Source organism: Schistocerca americana, chromosome 7, assembly GCF_021461395.2.
Source record: "Schistocerca americana isolate TAMUIC-IGC-003095 chromosome 7, iqSchAmer2.1, whole genome shotgun sequence".
Classification (NCBI taxonomy): Eukaryota; Metazoa; Arthropoda; class Insecta; order Orthoptera; family Acrididae; genus Schistocerca; species Schistocerca americana.
The window spans coordinates 393,405,968-393,427,930 of record NC_060125.1 but is presented as its reverse complement, the minus strand read 5'-3'; the positions used below and the strand labels follow the sequence as shown (position 1 = coordinate 393,427,930).

Here is a 21,963-nt window from a genome sequence, read left to right as displayed (position 1 = left end):
TGATTGTGTTGCACTTATTTTCCAGTACTTGAAAGCCCAATGCCTTCACCAAATAATATTTCAATGTCACGTAGCTATGGTTTGTGACTGCTCTGTATCTGTTTTTGTACTGTTACCTCTTCAGTGATTATTTATAATATTTGTCTGAATTTTATTACCACTAAATAGCTCAGTCACTTCAAAAAATTCAAAATTGTTTATTATTTTTTTCCATCCTATTCATATGAGGCGGTTCAGAAAGTAAATGTACTGTGACTATAACAGGCTGCAGTTTTTTGAGGATTGGCAACATTGATTAGTAGAGGGGAGGGGATCTCCTGACTAGGCTGTGCATTGCAGGAACATCATAGCATGTAAACTCACATTGCTGTGACCGGTTGTGTGAAAGAGGTCGGTAAGAAATCCTGCCAAGTGTGAGCCACGTGCTGTGATCTGCTTCCTACTCGCAAAACAAATGACAACTACCAATTTTTTGCAAATCAAAATGGTTTACAGTGAAGGAGTTATGAACAGGATGAGGATGTTTCAAGTGGTGTAGGGCGTTTAGTGGAAACAGAAAAACTTTTCATAACGAACAGAGAAGTGGTAGAGATTCAATTTTGATTGATGAGTTGGTGCAAAAATCAAGGAAACTGTTCTTGAAGACTGCTGATTGACAGTGGATGAAACTTCTAAGATGTTAGTACAACTTTCCAGAAATCACTTGTACAAGACACTCATACAAACACTGGAATGCCAGAAATTGTGCACAAGATGGGTCCCAAAACGGCTGACTGAGCAGCGCAAGAAAAATTGGGTCAATTGCACCTGTAACTTTCTTGAGTGACTTGAACTGGAAGGTGAGAATTTCCTGAACTCCACTGTGACAGGAGATGAAATGTGGGTGGCTAATTACATTCTCAAGACAAAAAGATAGCTAGCACAGTGGCATCACACTAATTCCCATCTGCCAAAAAATTGAAAACCATAATGAAGGGCAAAAAAATCATGGCCTCAGTGTTTAGGACTGAAAGGGATCAATGATTTTGTGAGACCCTAAATAAACTCAAAAGGAGCATTCAAAACAAAATGAGGGGAATGCTGACAAGAGGAATGTACATGCTGCATGACAAAACCCACCCTCACGCAGCCTTAGCCACTAGACATGGACAAAGACACATTTGTAAGGGTGCACAACAGCAAGGTCTTTAGCACCTGCACAAAAACAGATTGAGATGAGTGTCAGTAAAATATACAGAACAGAAAGATAAAACAGCAAGTAAAACACAGGTAACAAAAGTCAGAAAACTATGTGCATACCCACACAAAACCACAGAACAAAGAATTCCGTCAGTAGTAAAACATTAACGACACAGGAAGAAAGTGGTATAAGGAGCTAAAATAAATAGAGGGCAGATGCCCTACAATATCTGCTTCTGCTCTTGCATCACAATATAAAATGCACTCCATTAAAATATGACAGATAGAGATGTGCACACCACAAGCACACAAAACAGGGGATCCTCTCACTGTAGTAAAAAGCTGTGTGTAAGAGGGCAGTGCCCAGTTCTAAGAGGCGTGAGGGTCACTTCATCCTGCCTGAGAAACTGGCAGGAAGAACGCCACAGCCAGGTTGTTGACTTCACCAACCACAGCTTATTGGCCGTCACTGCCAGCCATTCCTCATCCCACAACTGCATGCACTTCCTGTGTAGGGCAGAAACGACAGCCTCCAAATGAATAAGACAATGTGCCCCATCCTGTCCTCTGCAGACCTCCTCGGCAGGCCGATCAGCCTTCTTTCCATTTCTCCATATCCCTACATGACCTGGCACCCAGCAGAATGACACCTGCTTACCCTGTCAGTGGAGCAAGTACAGTTGGTCATATATCAGTCAGACCAACTCCTCAGCTGGGTACAGGTTCTGTAACGATTGTATAAGGCACTAAGAGAATTGGAGCAAATGAGAAACCTTTTGCCCCAAACATGACACATCTGCTCTAGTGCCTTCAGGATCGTGTGGAGTTCTGCTGAGAAAATGGTATACTCGTCAGGAAGGCAAATCCTGGTGACATGGTCGGAGAACACGACAGAGAAACCCGGGAATTCCCTTGCTTGGAGCCATCAGTGTACACTATTCTGAAACCGTGATGCATACCTAAAATGTTAAAAAAACATAGATTGAAACATAAAATCTGACGTACGATCTTCCTAAAAATTGTCAAGTCTAAAATAAGTCTGGGCTTCCGGAGAAGCCAACGTGGAAATCTGCTCCCACTGCGATGTAAAACATGAAGACTTGCCACAATCCTGTGCACGAATCCCTTAGGGCCTCATTGCCTGTTGCCGGTTACGAAAAAGCCTTTCCAGTGGAGGCTAAGCAACGGTACAGTAGGTGGATGTGTATGGTGTGGACAGTGTTTTATACATCTGGCACACCGTAAGTAGCCGTCGCTTGACGTGAACTGACGGTTGAATAGCCTGTGCACAGAGGCTTGATATGGGGCTTGTTCTGAATGCCCCAGAGGCCAACTGAATCCCTTCACGGTGCACCACATCCAACATCTGTAAACAAGGGGGTCTCGCAGACTCCTACACCGTGCAGCTATAATTGAGCTGAGATTACACAAATGCCCTGTAAAACCAGAGCAGACAAGTCCTGCTCCCTATGTCCTGTGGCTAAGACATTTTAAAATACTTAAAGCCTTAAGTGACCGTTTCTTCAGGTCCTTCAGATGTGGTAACCATGTAAGCTTAAATATCAAAAATGAGGCCCAGAAACCTTACTGTGTCTTTAAAAGTAAGGACCATGTCTCTCATCGTCAACTCAGGAAAGTTTAAAATGGAAGGAGAATGGTTAAAAAACACACACACAGACTTCTTGGTGGGAAACTTAAAAACCATCCTTCTGCATCCATTCATCCAAATGTCGAAGAGTTAGTTCCAACTAACGTGTTGTCGTTGCAAGACCTGAAGAACAAAACACAGAGAAGTCATCCACAAACAAAGAACACTGGACAGGACTTTTCACTATGGACATAACGCTATTAATAGCTATGGCAAAGACTGTCACACTTAAAACGCTACCCTGAGGGACACCTTTCTCCTGCTCAAAGCGATCAAACAGGATGTCACTGACTTGGTATCTAAAATACGGTGGTGGGAGAAAGGACTGAATAAAAATGGGAATACAACCACGAAAACCCCATTCATGAACCTGCTCCTTGATAAGATGCCTCCAAGTAGTATCGTAGGCCTTCTTGATGTCAAAAAATATACCTAGAAGGTGATGCCAGCATAGGAAAGCCTGTTAGATAGCCACCTCCAGGAGGGCCAGGTTATCAAAGATGGAGCGATACATCCTGAACCCACACTGAAAGCGACTAAGGAGTTGTCTGGATTCTAAGATACAGACAAGGCAGCAGTTGACCCTCCACTCCAAGGTCTTTACCATGCAGCTAGTGAGAGCAATACTATGGTAAATACTTGAGCATGTACGGTCTTTCCCAGGTTTTAAAAGAGGAATTAAAATTGCCCTACACCATAAGCCGGGAAAATGACCTGATGCCCAAATGGCATTAAAAAGTGCAAGGAGGATATCTTTGTTTCACCTTGTGAGGTGCTGCAGCATATTGTAATGGATCCTGTCATGACCAGACGATGTGTAACGAGCTGCAGACAATGCAGAATCCAGATCCCACATAGAAAACGGGCAGTTGTCATCTGTATCAGAGGTGGACCGGAAGTCCAAACTACACCTCTCAGCAACCACTCTATGGTGCTGGAAACCTTGATCCTGACTGGCTGTTGCAGTAACTGTGGCAAAATACGCTGCCATAGTCTGGGCAATGATTTGCAGATTGGTTTGGAAAATGCTGTTCCCGATTACAGCAGCCATGGGGTACTGCCTCCTCTCCCAGAAATTCTCTCGATGATCTCCCACACAATGGAACTTATGGTGGAACGATATAATGGTGTTCAGAAATTGTTGCCACGACCTCTTCTTGCTCTCTCGAATAATTCAGTGACACTTTGCCCTCACCACCCGAAACGCTGCAAAGATTCTCTGTAGTTGGCCGACACTTCCACCTGCACAGAGCCACATGCCTGGTCCTGATTGCAGAGTGGCATTCGGCATTCCACCAAGGGACAGGCTGCCTCTTCTGTTGTCTGGCAGACTGTGGAATGGATGCTTCAGCGGCGTGGTGGATCATTTTGGTAATAAATCCACCCATGTCTTGATATTTGCACCATGTTCGAACTGGGGCAACTGGCTATAAAAGTGTCCAGTTGGTTCCATCGAGCATCCATCATGGTGGTTTCCTTTCAGGTTCCACCCCACCTGGCACATGAATCCAGATCGGGAAGTGATCACTTCTGTTCCAGTCATCGACCACTTCCCATTGAGCAATGTGAGGAAGAGCTGAAGAGAAAAGCGAGAGATCAATGGCACAGAATGACCCAGTTGCTGTGCAGAAGTGAGTGCTCTGTCCCACATTTAGCAAGTATGCGCATCATGACACGAGAAGCATCTAAATTACTCTACCCCTGGGGCAGGCTGCTGCAGAACCCCAAAGCACATTGTCTGCATTAAAATCGCCGCAGAGAACGAAGGGATGGGGGGAGCTGTTACTAAGGTCAGTTAGGGCCTCTTCATTGAGTGCGTCATGTGGGAGCAAGTAAAGGGACCACATTGTCAATGGATGATGCATGTGCACTGATACAGTAACTGCTCATAAAGTCACTGTTTATGTGAGAGAGGCGAGGAGCGGTAGTCGGTACTGATGAAAATACCTACGCCTCCCCTGGCTCTCTCTCCACTCCTTTTTGTGGAGTACATAGCCTTGTAGCTCAGGGCTGTATGATTGATGGAAATGAATCTCCTGGAGACATAGACACAGTGGTCTACCCTGCGATAAGGGACGGAATTGCTCCACATGCATCCTGAACCCCTGCAAGTTCCACTGTAGGATGGGAGCCATTTCATCGACGTGGTGTTAATTTACCCCTATCTTTGCACTGTGGAGGTGAAGCACATGTAGAGTGAGGGGGAGTGGAGGGGCTCCCTGGATCCAAGCCATCTAACTCCATGATGTCCTCCTCATCAGTCATATGTGAACGAATGATCTCTGATGGTGCTCAAGACAGCTTTTGACCCAAACATCATGAACCTTTCCCTGCACCCTGTCTCTTCGACAATGAGGGGGAAATGGGGTGTTGAGAGACACTGCTTGTTGTGTGCCTTCTTGACACTCACAACGGATCTGTTACTGATCTTTTCTGCGGTGACTACTTGGAATGCTATATCCTTACTTGTTTTGCCTTTGCACGTACACATGCAAGTAAAGGTGCTGGTGGTGGACGGTTGTACACTGGACGAAGTCTGCATCGAGGCATTGACCTTAGGAACAAGTTTCTGTGCCATGGAAGCATAATAAGTGGTAAAGATGGGAGGTTCTACATCTACATTCACCCAACGGTGTGTGGCGGAGGGCACTTTACGTGCCACTGTCATTACCTCCATTTTCTGTTCCAGTCGCATATGGTTCGCGGGAAGAACGACTGTTGGAAAGCCTCCGTGCGCGCTCGAATCTCTCTAATTTTACATTCGTGATCTCCTCGGGAGGTATAAGTAGGGGGAAGCAATATATTCAATACCTCATCCAGAAACGCACCCTCTCGAAACCTGGACAGCAAGCTACACCGCGATGCAGAGCGCCTCTCTTGCAGAGTCTGCCACTTGAGTTTGCTAAACACCTCTGTAACGCTATCACGTTTACCAAATAACCCTGTGACAAAATGCGCCGTTCTTCTTTGGATCTTCTCTATCTCCTCCGTCAACCCGATCTGGTACGGATCCCACACTGATGAGCAATACTCAAGTATAGGTCGAATGAGTGTTTTGTAAGCCACCTCCTTTGTTGATGGACTAGATTTTCTAAGGACTCTCCCAATGAATCTCAACCTGGTACCCACCTTACCAACAATTAATTTTATATGATCATTCCACTTCAAATCGTTCCGTACGTATACTCTCAGATATTTTACAGAAGTAACAGCTACCAGTGTTTGTTCCACTATCATATAATAATACAATAAAGGGTCCTTCTTTCTATGTATTCGCAATACATTACATTTGTCTATGTTAAGGGACAGTTGCCACTCCCTGCACCAAGTGCCTATCCGCTGTAGATCTTCCAGCATTTCGCTACAATTTTCTAATGCTGCGACTTCTCTGTATACTACAGCATCATCCGCGAAAAGGTTTCGTTGCCTTATATTCCTTTTTGGCCTCAGCATAGGGGATCCGCTTGGTAACTTTTAGGTTCTGAATTTTTCGTTCCTCTGCAAAAACAGGGCAGTCTTGGCTCCCAGAGCAGTTCACACAGACTCCTGTAGATGGACAGTGAATCCCAGCTTCATGGGGTGCCTTTCCACACTTCCCACAAGTCCCAGCCCCGCAACTCAGCACTGTGTAACCAAAATGCTCGCACTAAGTTGGAGGAAACCTGCCATGATGTGACCAGGCATCGTTGCAGAATTGAAGGTCACAATGAAGGTGGCTGTCTTCTCAATTTCTCCATTATTCCTAAGCATCCTTTGCTCTACATCCACTATCCCCTGTAATGCCCATTCCTGTTTAAGTACAGCTATGTCGATATCCATAATGTCTCGGCATGTGACCACACCCCTGCTAGAGTTAAGGGAGTTGCAGTTCAACAGTTACATCATATTCACACAATTTTTTGGTCTTTGTAAGTAGTTCCACCTGCTTTGCCCTTTTAGTCTCAACCAGTAGGGAATCATTCTGCAGCCGCTTAAGAGACTTCAGACTTCCAGCAAGTTCTTCCAAGTCTTTATGGATGTATGGATATAGAAGGGGGACACTTTTTCGAATGTCCCCTTCTTCCTCCTAATAACCAAAAACACATTTTGATTTATGACTCCTTGAGCCCTGTTACTATAATTCAACTGATGCAGGTTACCAGGAGGACTAGCCAACCTCACTCGTTTGGAGGATTGGGTGTGAATACTCACAGGCAGTACACCCTTCCCACTGGGAGGAGAAGATGGCGACTTTGAGGGATCCATCTCGGTCCCACAAGCAGCTAGGGAAACAAGGGTCCACTCACACAGAGCCTTACATGCCTGAGTAAGCCTTATACCACTGAGGTGTAGCAGGTTCCCCAGAGGTTGCCTGCTAATGACTGTTCCACCTCAACAGCTATGCATCTCATCAGCGAGCCGCGCACCTTGAGATTGAGGTTTTTTTTTTTTTTTGTAGAGATTTATAAACTTATAACAAGGACAAGATATGGTCTCCATTCTAGAGCCAATTGTAGACATCTCTTTAGATTGATGGCCTCGCAGTATATTTACCTCTGTATGAGGTTTGTTGTGAAGAATCAGTCCAAGTTTGAAAATAGCAGTAACATTCCTGAATATAATGCCATAAGGACTTACACTGTCATCCACTCAGCTTTAATACAGCAAAGAAACATGTGAAGTATTCAGTGATAAAAATTTTTCACCACCTATCTAGTGACGTAAAGAAGAAAGGAAGATAAGAGTTTAATGCCATGATGACAATGCGGACATTAGAGGGGTTATGGAGGTAGCTGGGGCAGGAAGGGGGAGGGAGAGCCGGGCATGAGTGGGGGTTGGTAAAGTGCTGTTTTAGGATGACGTGGAGAGAGGGTAGAGCAGCTAGGTGCAGTTGAGAAGGAAGGAAGTAAAAAGACTGTGGATGCCGTTGGGGAATAGAAGGCTGTGGAGTGGGAACAGGGAAAGGAATAGGTGAGTGAAGGACAATGACTAACGAAGGTTAAAGCCAGGAGGGTTATGGGAACTTAGGATATATTGCAGGGAGAATTCCCTCCTGCGCAATTCAGAAAAGCTGGTGTTGATAGGAAGGATACAGATGGCACAGGCTGTGAAACAGTAATTAAAATGAAGAATGTTGTGATGGGCAACATGCTCAGCAATTAGGTGGTCCAATTGTTTCTTGGCCACAGTTTGTCAGTGGCCTTTCATGCTGACAGACAGCTTGTTGGTTATCATGTCCACACACAACGAAGCACAGTGACTGCAACTTAGCTAGTTCTTCACATGACTGGTTTCACAGGTAGCACTGCCTTTGATGAGATAGGTGATGCTTGTGACTAGATTGGAGTAGCTGGTAGTGTACATTTCTTACATCTAGGTGTATTACAGGGATATGAGTCATGAGGCAAGGGGTTGGGAGCAGGGTCTGTGTGGACGAGCATATTGTGTAGGTTTGGTGGGCGATGGAATACCATGTGGGAGTAATGGGCAGGGCAGTGTATAGGACATTCCTCATTTCAGTGCATGACAAGAGGTAGTCGAAAACCTGGCAGAGAATGTGACTCCGCTGTGTTGAACACTGCAGGGCAGTTTTTGTACACAGGCTACCATCTGATGGTCTGAAAATGGACACAGGTGTCTGAAACTAGTCACCATTAAGAAATAAAAAAGATGCTTCTCAGTGCAACTTATGATTGAATTACAACCATTTATTTCAATTATAAAACGAGAGGTGCAAGTTCGTAATCTGGATTACTTTTTTTTGTTGGTGGGAGAGGGGGTGGGGGGGGGGGGGGGGGGGTGGGGGGGGGGGACATTTTTCATGTAAGGTAAGGACTTTGTTAATAAATGTGTTGCAGTTTTCATTTACGTCACAAATACTGTCTGCATCACTCCAGTTCATGTCTTTGAGGAGTTTCCCACAATAATCAATTTCTGGCTTACTGACTATCCTCCTGAACTCTTATTTAGTAGATTTTGTAACCCAATCAGTATTAACATTTACTGACACAAACTGCAAGCCACAATTTGAGAGGTCATTGACTATTGGTTTTGTAATATTATTTTGTTCATTAGACTTTGCTATAAAGATATTATCAACAGCTGTTTTAGAACAATTTGCTACCCTGGATGGAGAGTTACAGCAGGAATAAAATTGAAAGATAATGATGCTGGCTGCAATAATTTCTCATACCTGGAAGAGTTTTTAAGAAACTATATGTTATAACCATCACCAACCATTAGTTTTTTATTTTTTTATTGTTAAATAGGCAAACAGACTTTGAAGTGATTTGTGAACAGATTAAAATTTCGTGTAGGTACTCAATATACACTTGCTCTTCAGTTTCTTTTTCAAACTGGCTGTTTGTTTCAAACCTTTTCCTTCTGTCCTCCCTGCCCTAAAAAGAAAGTGCTCCTCTAACACCTGTAACTTCTGGTATTCTACCACTCTTAAAGGTGCCCCCCCTTCTCCCTAATGGGTTTCCACCAACAGCCAAGCTAGTTTTCCCCTACCTTTCATGCTGAGGAGGAGGCCATGCCTAGTATAATTACATCTACTGATAATTATATATAACCCTGCAACTGATAAAATCAGCTGTTCCTGGCAGAAGTATTTAAATTAGGTCAATCATGGTGGCTCAGAATAGATAAAAATTCAACAATGGTATGTGTCAGTGTTGTATGCTTTGGTGAATTCTTCACAAAGAGATCCTAATCCTCTGTCACATGACTCAGACTAGAACTAGACCAAAACAAAAATGGCGACACACAATTCTGATGCCAGTTCATCCTGCAAAAGTTGGTCTACACATCTAGCATAGTAACAACCTAACACAAAACTGTTTCTCTTTACTGACTACCCTGCATTCCTACTTTTCAATTTCTTACTTAAAGTCTGCTGTCTCCTGTCTGCGCCTAGACTTCCCTGAGTTCTTCAATTTCTAACCAAAGCAACAGGTCAAACTAGTTCTCACATTTACCAAAGAATTTTTGAATGAAGACTCATGTCTGTAAATTTCCTACCTGGCTTTATCCTTCTCCCCTCTGAACCTGTTCAGATCTTTCATACGCTCATCTAATTCGGACTGAAATACAGAATTATCATTTCTTGTTCACCAGCTTCCTATATATACAGCATATCATGCAAAACTAATGAAGATCCTCATTTACTTTCCCATTTCTATTACCAATAATAACCCAATGGAAAAACCAGGCCCTTTCCACCTATGGTTAGCAGTTTGCTGAACAAAACAAATTACAATTTCCACTACCTTACACAAATGCAAACTACATAGTAATGGAATATGCTCTATGTAATTATGCTGGGAAAAAAAACAAAAAAACAATTAAACAAAAATGTCCTCTGTATACTGCACTATATCAAATGGAACGTTTACAACTAGTGTGTTTTACCAGTGAGACACAGAATTTAATGCAAAAATCATTCACTAATTGAGTGTTGCTCAGTAAGCAATGTGGTGATGCATGTTGGGATTCATTAAGAGATGAAAAATAAAAAAGGATCAATAGTGGAAGATGTAATTACTACCATAATTGAACCGAAATGGAGGTGAGCAGGACATGTTACCAGGAATATGGATGGTAGATGAACCAAGTTCTTTGATGGATTCCAAGGGATTAAAAAAAAAAAAAGAGATCATGATGTCAACCCCATGGAAACTGTGTAGGTGACATTAAAAACATATAGGAGCTGCACAGGTACATATTTCTGAAACTGTGAAGCAAGGAGAAGTCTAGAGCAGACCTTTATCCACCAGTGACTGCTGCTGCTGCTGCTGCTGCTGCTGCTGGTGGTGGTGGTGGTGATTGTGATTATAAGCATAATGTTGGAAATGCTTATCTCAACATTATATAGCCACAAGTGATACAGAACACACCATGCCATACTCACCCAAGCGCCCATGGTCTCCTTCACCCCATGTGTATAGCTCCCCTTCCTCTGTTACAGCTGCACTGTGTCTATATCCAGCATGTATATACTTCACAATCTTTGCTGCAAATGGTCCGGTTATTAGTAATGGTTGCTTCTGAGTGGTGCTATTACCATGCCCAAGTTTCCCATAATCACCTAATGATGAGGAAAGGAATTCATTGGAAACAGATATGACACACAAATATAAATCCATAATGCAGAACTAATAACAGACAGAATATCAGAATTGCAGTTCCACTATAATTTTGACTCACCATCACCCCAACTGTACACTTTTCCATCATCTGTAAGGGCCAATGAGTGTCCGTCACTCCCTTTTGAAGAGGATACTTTCCTTACAATCCCATCTATTGCAACCCTCTTTGGTGTACATTGGTTGTTTGAGTCGCCTAGACCCAGCCGTCCATAGCTCCCTTTCCCACAAGCACTTAGTGTGCCATTTGTATGGATAATGAAAGAGCAATATTGTCCTGCCTCAACCTGTACAGCGTAAGATAAGAAGCCAAGTTATTTCAAATGACTAAACTGTGAATATTTCCTGAGTAATCTTAATTATTTTGTCTATGTTTCACTATGAGTTGTAGTAACACAGACACACAAAATTAAAGTAATGTGCAGTTCACCTCCCCCAAGATATGAGCAAAATAAGTACTTAATCTTTACGGTATATGGATTAAGCACTTTTGTCAACTAACTTTTTTAAGCTGGACATGTAACTCTTTCATGAAAAAATGCACGACGCATAGTGGAAAAATTGCATCATAAGCCTCTGCAGTTGCCACAACATTGTACAACAAAATTATGCACAGTCAGTAATAACCGTATGCTTGGTTTTCTTAATTAAAGTAAATTAACATAATTAATTTATGAAACCTATCTATGACGTTATTGAACACCAGTCAGTTACAGCTGTATGAGAATTAAAATTAATTACCTTAGATACCAATGAATTAATACAAGAAAAGGGAATGGCATACAGTTAAGCTGCGGAACAACTTAAAAAAAGTAATAATTTGACAATGAACACAGTATCATTATAAGCTCGCATCTCACCTATTCTACTGCATGAATGTCTATTTTATTAGGTCTCTCTCTCTCTCTCTCTCTCTCTCTCTCTCTCTCTCTCTCACACACACACACACACACACACACACACACACACACACACAAATATAAAGGTAGCTCAGTTGAAAGATCAGAGGAAGGTAAGGGCACACCACCTCCAATAGGACCATGTGTAGCAGAATACTGCAGTGTTCAAAGCAGTTTTACATTACATTTACAGAAGGAGAAGATTAGTGTTTAACGTCCCATCAACAACGAGGTCATTAGAGGTGGAGCACAAGCTCGGATTAGGGAAGGATAGGGAAGGAAATTGGCTGTGCCCTTTCAAAGGAACCACCCTGGCATTTGTCTGAAGTGATTTAGGGAAATCACAGAAAACCTAAATCAGGGTTGCTGGATGTGGGTTTGAACCATTGTCCTCCGAAATGAGAGTCTAGTATGCTAACCACTGCACCACCTTGCTCGGACACATTTACAGAATGCTACCACTTCATGATCTTTCCAGTGTCTTTGTGAACTTTCCTATTGCAATCAAAACACTAAATGTTAAAGAAGGATCCTTTCTTCATCACTGTGGTCCTTGCTCAATATGCCCTATGACAGCATGAAACAAGTTGTTAAACAACTCTGCAAAGACAGACTTGCAGAATTATATAAGTGATGCATGATACTTCCCTTATCACAAATCTAACCAGTTTGCTGAGCATATCACTAACATTGTCAAACGAATAAGACAATTTTCTGACAATTGATGCAACTTTTCTTTGGGGTTTTTGGACACATTAGTAAATTCTATTAGGTAAAATTAACATATATATGGAAAACAATGCAAATTGTGTGGCAAAAGTGTCTTGTAAGATATTTCCTTCATGGACAACTGAAACCTTCTCGGAAATGCTATTTGTTGTCTTCAATAGGAGATACTTCAATTCATTATACCAGTGCACTTAACATCATTCTTACTCTACTTACATACCTCATATTGGAAAAACTAATAAATAAAGTGACAAAACTACTGGCCAATATTTACCTTCAAAATATGAAATATTTAGTACTGACATACACACATAAAAGTAGAAGTATCTTATCATCCTCTAGAACTGATAGTTTCTTCGTCGGGGGGGGGGGGGGGGGGGGGGGGGGGTGGAGGAGAAGAGAGTGTTAGCTCTCATAACTTCCTCTTCATTTTTGTCTGCTCTTGACCTCCCTATAGGTAGGTCCCTCTCATCCTGGGGTCTGAGTGACCTGGCCCTTTTTTAATATCTGCCAACCTATCCTTCTCCCTGACCCAAGGGAGGAATTAATAGTTTTAAAAAGTATATTAGTGTTGCCGCCTTTACTTTATGTATGTCTATCAGCATACTAAATATTTCGCTTTCACTTCATGAAGGCAGCACTGGCCAGCTTTCTGTGTTATAAGCTTCCTCAGTTGAATTTTCCTCTGCTACAATTAAGCATCTGAAATTGGAACACTTTAGCACTGTGCAGGGCACTCACATTGTTCTCATTTTTCTACACTGACAGAAAAACCAAACACAAACTAAAAAGTAATTAATGTAGAGTAATGAAATTTCTGAAATACACTTATGTAGGTAACATTTTTAAGTGATTAACACTGCAAAATCATAGGTTAATGTACGTGCGAGATATGCCATTGCAAATGTGAAATGGTGATACATTAATAACCAGTGTAACAGCCAGAATGTTCACTGCAACCATGCAAACTTGCAGGCAAATTGGTGTGCAGGTGCTGGATGTCGATTTGTGGATTGAGTTCCATGCTTGTTGCACTTGGTCATTCAGTACCGGGACAGTTATTGCTGTTTGTGGATGACGCCGAAGTTTTTGCCCAATGATGTCTCACTTGTGCTCAATTGCAGACAGACCTGGTGATCGAGCAGGTCAAGGCAACATGTTGACAATCTGTACAGCATGGCAACATGTTGACAATCTGTAGAGCATGTTAGTTAAAGCAGCAGTACGTGGGCAAGTGTTATCCTTTTGGAAAACACCCCCCACCCCCCGAAATATAGAAATATTATTCATGAATGGCAAGAACAACAGCTTGAATCACCAGATTGATGTACAAACAGGCAATCAGGGTGCATGGGATAACAGCAGGAGTGCTCCTGCTGTCACAACAAGTCATAACCCCCACCAAGTGTAGGTCCAGTGTGTCTAGCAGGCAGGCAGACAGATTGCTTGCAGGTTCTCAACTTGGCTTCCTTCTAACCAACACACTGCCATTACTGGCACTGAGGCAGAAGCAGCTTTCATCAGAAAACACAATAGATCTCTACCCTGCCCGCCAATGAGCTCTCACTTGACACCATTGAAGTCACAAATGGTGGTGGTTTGGGGTCAGTGGAATGCACACTACAGGGCATCTGACTTGGAGCTGTCCTTGAAATAACCAATTTGTAACAGTTCATTACGTCACTGTGGTGCCACCTGTTGCTCAGATCGCTGCTGCAGATGGAGTACAAAGTTCCAGAGCCATAAGCCGAACACAGTGGTCTTCCCTATGTTTAGGGTCATGTGGCCATCAGGAGCCGGTCTTATGGTGACTGTACATTCTCGTGACCACTGCTGCCAGCAATCATGTACAGTGGCTATATTCTTGACATGTCTTACTACAGTATTGCAGAACGAATATCTAGCTTCTCATAGCCCTATTACATGTCCTTGTTCAAACTCATAGTGGTGTTGAAAATGTCATCTTTGTTACCTTAAAGGCATTCTTGACTATCAACAGCTCATCATGTCCAATCTGAAATGTAACTACTAACGCCACTCTTAGGCGGCTGGCATGGAATTTGACATGATCTTTCAGATGTAGAAACACACCTACCATCTTTCATTTATGTCGCACAATCCCTTCATGGTGCTGCGATTTTTTTTATTTTTTTTCATCAGTGCGTATCTACATTTACTTCTAGATCTACATAACTTCTCTGCAATTCATATTTAAACACTTGGCGGAGGGTTCAAAGAACTACTTACAAACTATTTCTTAACTGTTCCACTCTCAAATACCACATGAGAAAACAAACACCTAAATATTTCCATATGAGCTCTTGATTCTCCTTATTTTATCACAATGGTCATTGCTTCCTATGTAGGTAGAAGTCCACAAAATATTTTCATATTCAGGAGAGAAAGTTGATCAAAATTTCATGAAAAGATCTTATCACAATGAAAATTGCCCTTGTTCTAACTGCTGCCATCCCAACTCATGTATTATCTAGGTGAAGCTCTCTCCCCTATTTTGCAATAATACAAAATGAGCTGCCCTTGCCGAACTTTTTTGGTCTCCTCCATCAGACCTATCTGGTAAGGATTCTATACCATGCAGCAAAGCTCCTGAAGGGGATAGATACGTGAAGTGTAAGCAGTGTAGTAAATTTGTTGCATCTTCTAAGTGTCCTGCCAATAAAACACAATCATTAGGTCTTCTTCCTCACAACATTTTCTATGTGACAGTTTCAATTTAAGTTGTTCACAATTGTAGTCCCTAGGTATTTAGTTGAATCAATAACATCTAAACCTGGATGATGCATAAAGGATCTGAAATTTAGTGGTCTGCTTGGTACTCACATGGAGGGCCTCACACTTTTTACTGCTTACATATAAATAAAAATAATCATTTTTTGAAAATTTAATGTAACTGTGTAGATAAAAAAAATCTACTCACCAAGTGGTGGCTGGAGAAGACCCACTTTGTAAGCTATTGGAGCCACTGGCTCCATCTGGCAGAAGGGCTGAAGTGGAAGGAAGAGGGGTGCTGGAGGACTGGTGAGGTTTAAGAAAAGAGGTAGAGTTCAAAAATGTCACACAGAACCCCAGGTCAGAGGAGACTTACCAGACAGTAAGCATCCACTGACCCGGGGTTCTGGAGGACTTTTCAGTCATCTTCTTATTTCCTTATTTATTTTCTGATTTTCAGTTCTTTTCTCTGAAATTTCTACTTCATCCTGCAGACGAGTTGGGCAGCAGTGATGAAATGTACACTGATACTGACTCAAAATGTGTAGGGGATCATTGTAAGGACAGTCAGACTGTTGTATGATTCTGCACCCAGTACTGTTTTGATTTCTTTGTCAATAGTATATCACTTGACCAAAAGAATAAGACATTGTCTGATACAAAATGGTTTCTACTGATCTGTAATGCATATTAACATCCTTTGATTATTCTAGGTTCCTGAGATGAGACAGTTAAACATTACTCAGTGCAGTTCAAGAGGTCAGTGGTAAAGTAACACACCACAGATCCAAAGATCTCAGTTTTGACCCCTGTCAATCCCAGGATTTTTATCTGTCACTTGCGACTTCTTTCACCTCTGGCAATGTTTGTTGATGTGAAAGGTGCTGAGCTGGACTATGGTTTGCGACCCAATCTAAACTGCTATCCATTCAACTAAATATCTAGGGATTACAGTTGTGTACAGCTTGAATTGAAATTATCACATAGAAAATGCTGTGGGGAAGACAACTCAATGACTGAGTTTCATTGGCAGAACACTTAGAGATGCAACAAATTTACTAGACTGTTTACACTACACTTATCCATCCTCATCAGCAGTATTGCTGTGTGGTATAGGATCCTTACCAGATATGACTGATGGAGAATACCAAAAATGTTTGACAACGGGCAGCTCGTTTTGTAATATTGTGAAATAGGGGAGAGAGAGTCACAGAGATGATACATGAGTTGGGGTGGCAGTCATTAAGACAAAGGTGGGTAAGGTAGTTCAAAGGTCCAGCAGAACTGCGACTAGTAAAGATTGCGGCATTCAAAACAGTCTCTTGATTGATGACTGCTTCACTTTTTACACTGAACAAGAGCCCTTGTCACATTTGCAGGGCAATATGTTGCTTTCAATGACATTCTATCCAGAAGGAAACTAAATAATCTTCGTTGATCCATTATCGATTGTGGGACGATGGCTGGCATGAACTTCTTGATGCAATAATTTACCAACAGCCGTATAATTTGTAGAAGCTTATTTTATTTTATGAACTTCTATGTGCTGCTACCAGTTTCGGCATTACACTGATGCCATCTTTAGGCCCTACTCGTCATAGTCGTAAAGTCGCTATACATGGAAGGAGCCATATAACTGGATCCGTGAATCAATCGTCCTGCAACAGCTCTTGGTGGCCAGGCGACACAGACTGTGTTGAATCCAGGCACAGAAGAAGCTGTTGCTACTTTTTATGTTTGAGATGACATTTCATGGAAAACTCCTGGAATGAAAGATTATTTGATAGTGAAGGATAAGGAAGGTGGAAAAACCAAAGCCCAGAAGAGATACATGATCATGATCCTGAAAGAAAACCATGCTATAGATAAAGAGGAATTCCCTGAAACACCAATAAAATTGTCCAAGTTCTGCTCATTGAGACAAAAGTTTGTGTGCCTCTTACAGGATACACTGCACAATGTGTGTCTCTCCTGCTACCATGAGAACGTAAAGCTACTTTTGGAAGTTATAAACGAGGTTTGTTCCACAAGTCAAAACCACATTTTCTGACTTCATTAGCACAATAGTCTGCAATCAAGAGAAAGACGTTTGCATGATGTCAAAATGTGAAAAGTGTGCAAATGTATCTTTGAAAGATAAGTATTCTTTGGATGAGAACTTAATGAAGAAGCTGATTGAATGGACCCAATGGCAAACAGTGAACCGGTGAATCACTCTGAAAGAGATTCATGGAACTGTTGGCCAGAGTCTTGATGTTCTTTCAAACATGCTACCCCAATTCTTAGAACATACATTTATTAAAAGACAACAATCAAAATTTTTTGAAAACAAAAAGAATTCTGCAAACAAGAAGAACATTTGGTGCAAGTAGATTTTGCAGAAAATTATACTGTTCAACTGCAGAATGAAGTCCAGAATGCCCATTGGTCAAAACAACAAATCACTTTGTTTACAGCATATGTTTGGGACTCACAAAATGATGGATATGCTTGTGCTGTTGTTAGTGATGAACTTGATCATAATAAATATTCAGTGCATGCTTTCCTAAGTAAAATTGTACAGTACATTATATCCACAAACCCAGAGGTAGGATCTGTCACATTCATGGGTGATGGTGCAGCCAGTCGATTTAAGCAGCGTTTCCTGTTTGCCACTTGACATTTTTCAGAGAATGTTATAGAATAAATATTTCGTGGAACTTCCTTGCCACATCACATGGCAAAGGTATCATGGATGGGATTGGTGGAACTGTAAAGTGTGCAGTCTGGAATATCTGCAAAGCTGGGAAACACAAACTATCTGTTGCTGAGGACTTTGCAAAAGTTGCACATGAAAGATGTCATGGCATAAACATTTTTTATATCTCTGCCTTGCAAATTACAGAGAATACAGAGGAATTAGATCAAACGTGGATAGGAATAGTTCCAATAGACCATATAAAAACCATCCATGCTGTTACACCTATCACTCCATATATTATTGAGTACCAGCATTACTCGCTATCTCCCAAGAGGTTTGTGCAGAATTTCAAAAAGCGATTTTCAGCCAAAGAAAATTCACAAGAACTGATCAATCATACAGCTTTGTATCACGGGGATTTTGCTCTGGTTTCCTATGCCATAAGAAACAGATCAAGATTTTTTGTGGGGCAGGTGATTTATCCTGAAGATGGTTACGAAATTTCATTTCTTAGAAAGAATTATGCAAATGGAAAGATATTTACATTTCCCTCAACGGAAGATAAATGTTGGACAGAAAAAGACAAATTGTAGAGAAACTAGCTGCACCTACTATAGATCAGAGGAATAGCTAACATTTTCCCTGCCCAATCAGCAGTGAAGAATAAAACTGGTAATTTTCAAGTGAAAGTGTCATTCCGTTATTATTAAGGGTCATTTCGTTACCAGCATTTTTTTTTTATTTTGTTAGTAAAATATTAGTTTCATGCATTTATGTTCTACACCATTTTGTTTCCCATTTATCCCTCTTCACTGTATAATTTTTGTGAATTTTTATAGGAAATGGACGAGCTGAATAATTGTTGCATTATGAATGCAAACAATATGCATGTCTGAATTGTGTCATTCCATTACCAGAAAGTTTTATTTAAGTAAGTCTCCTTATAAGAATGAAACTTCAACTCTTAAAATACATAACTTGTGTGCCTTTGCTTATGTAGAAAATGCAATATTAAATTTTTGGTCTTTTATTGTGATCCTTGGTCTTTTCTATCCTTAATGTGCAAAAACAATCACTGAGTGTCATTCTGTTACTAATGGAACTATCCATCAGTAATGATGCTGATATTTTTGGAATGACATCAGTCTTCCTATTTTGGGTCCACAAACATGGGAAGGCATTATGAAAGTGTTTTACATGTGCTATAACGGTTTGAATTTCTAAAACTGTAGTACACTACTAAGGTAGTAGCCGACATGGGTGGATATGCAACAAGCTATCATTTATATTTAACAATACCAACTTGTATTTCTCTTAGTAACAACTTTTGTACATTTTCCAACTCTAATAGCATATGCAATACATGCTGCTTGCCACATTTCTGACTTAAGAAATCCTGTTTCTGCAACAATGTTATTACTGTTTCCTAGCCAATTGTGATAAAGCTCATCCATGATAACTTGATGATTTCAATGGTCCTGTCCTGAACAGAAGAAAATCAGCACAGTTGAAAGATATTCATTTGTCCCAGAGAACTGCCAACATTGAGCTGTCCCTAGATGCAAAATATCACTGTACACACTGAAAGGCATGAAATGTTTAATGGCGCCAGCACTGCTCCACGAGCCAACAGTACCTTTCCCTCACTGCTCCTCTCTCTTGGGTTGACCTAATGCAGTGGCAAGGATGCCTCCTGCCATTCCTGGCAGCCACCACTTGAATCGTCAACTACTCATGGACAAGTAGTATATTGTTCATTTCTTCTTGACATTTATAATTACTTCAAGGAGAGTTTTTTTGGGTTCCACATTTTTGTGAATACTGAGTCAAACACAAGTACCACTTAGTTACTGCCCTTTTCTTGAATCTTATGTTCACTGCCTGTACCTACCATTTCTGTCACATGAAATTCATTCATTCATTCATTCATTCATTCATGCATTCATTAATTAATTCATTCATTCATTATGTTCCGTGGATCCCACCGAGAAGGAGAAAGCTTCATAGACATGAAATGAGTAAAGAGCTACATCAACAAAAGACAAAGAGATTACAGAAATTTAATCTGACAAAGTCAGTGGAAGGTGAGGGCACACCACCTCCAATAGGACCATGTGCAGTAAAACACTGCAGTGTTCAAACCATCCTTATAATTGAGAGCAGTTATATATTACACTTACAGAATACAACCAATTTATCATGTTTGCAAAATCACTGTAAACTCCACTGATTCACTCAAAACACTAAATGTTAAAGAAGAATCCTATTTTCATTGTTGTGGTTCTTGTAAAATAGGAGTAATCCACTAAATTACAGCTCCCCATCACTAACATCAATTTGCAGCAGGATTCTGGAACACGTATTGTGGTCTAACATTATGAATTTGCTTGAAAAAAATAAATTATTGACGTATAATCAGCATGCATTTAAAAATTATCATTCTCGGGAAACATAACTATGTCTTTATTTTCGCAAAGTAATGAATGCTATCAACAGGAGATGTCACACTGATTCCATACTTCTAGATTTCCCAAAGGTTTTTGACAGCGTTCCCCGAAAGTGGCTTCTAATAAAACTGCTAATAAAATTGTCTCAATTGTGCAACTAGCTTCATGATTTGCTGTCAGGAAGGTCACAGTTTGTAGTAACTGACAGTATGTCAGCTAATAAAACAGAAGTGATATCTGGTGTTCCTAAGCATGTGGTGTAAGACCTCTGCAGTTCCTAATCTATATAAAATATTAGGAGAGAATCTGAACAGCTCTGTTAGATTGTTTTCAGATGGCGCTACCATTTACTGCCTGGTAAAGTTGTCAAAAGATCAAAACCAATTGCAAAATGATCCACACAAGATATCCGCATGGTGTGAAATTGACACTAAACAGTATAAAAATGTGGGGACATACAAGCACGAAAAGCAATCCATTAAATTTCAGATACACAATAAATCCACAAATTTAAAGCCTATGAATACAACTAAATACTTATATCTAAAAACAAAGATGATGTGACTTACCAAACGAAAGCACTGGCAGGTTGACAGATACACAAACAAACAGAAACATACACACAAAATTCAAGCTTTCGCAACCAACAGTTGCTTCATCAGGAAAGAGGGAAGGAGAGGGAAAGAAGAAAGGATGTTGGTTTTAAGGGAGAGGGTAAGGAGTCATTCCAATCCCGGGAGCAGAAAGACTTACCTTAGGGGGAAAAAAGGACAGGTATACACTCGCGCGCGCGCACACACACACACACACACACACACACACACACACACACACACACACACACATCCATCCGCACATACACAGTCACAAGCAGACATTTGTAAACGCAAAGAGTTTGGGCAGAGATGTCAGTCGAGGTGGAAGTACAGAGGCAAAGATGTTGTTGAAAGACAGGTGAGGTATGAGTGGCGGCAACTTGAAATTAGCTGAGGTTGAGGCCTGGCGGATAACGAGCGCTAATTTCAAATTGCCGCCGCTCATACCTCACCTGTCTTTCAACAACATCTTTGCCTCTGTACTTCCACCTCGACTGACATCTCTGCCCAAACTCTTTGCGTTTACAAATGTCTGCTTGTGACTGTGTATGTGCGGATGGATATGTGTGTGTGTGTGTGTGTGTGTGTGTGTGTGTGTGTGTGTGTGTGTGTGTGTGTGTGCGCAAGTGTATACCTGTCCTTTTTTCCCCCTAAGGTAAGTCTTTCCGCTCCCGGGATTGGAATGACTCCTTACCCTCTCCCTTAAAACCAACATCCTTTCGTCTTTCCCTCTCCTTCCCTCTTTCCTGATGAAGCAACCAATGGTTGCGAAAGCTTGGATTTTGTGTGTATGTTTGTGTTTGTTTGTGTATCTATCAACCTGCCAGCGCTTTCGTTTGGTAAGTCACATCATCTTTGTTTTTAGATATATTTTTCCCACGTGGAATGTTTCCCTCTATTATATTCGTACGACTAAATACTTAGGATTA

The 21,963-nt window shown here is 41.2% G+C and overlaps 1 protein-coding gene across 1 annotated transcript in view; it reads right to left on the bottom strand.

Annotated features, from left to right (window-relative positions):
* Nucleotides 1-21,963, bottom strand: part of LOC124621816 (probable E3 ubiquitin-protein ligase HERC1) — a 766,600-nt gene that overhangs the window by 679,909 nt on the left and 64,728 nt on the right. The window contains exons 6-7 of the mRNA XM_047147255.1: nucleotides 11,015-11,240; nucleotides 10,719-10,895 (exon numbers count right to left, since the gene is read on the bottom strand). Of these exons, the coding sequence (XP_047003211.1) occupies nucleotides 10,719-10,895; nucleotides 11,015-11,240 (403 nt within the window). The remainder of the gene's footprint in view (nucleotides 1-10,718; nucleotides 10,896-11,014; nucleotides 11,241-21,963) is intronic.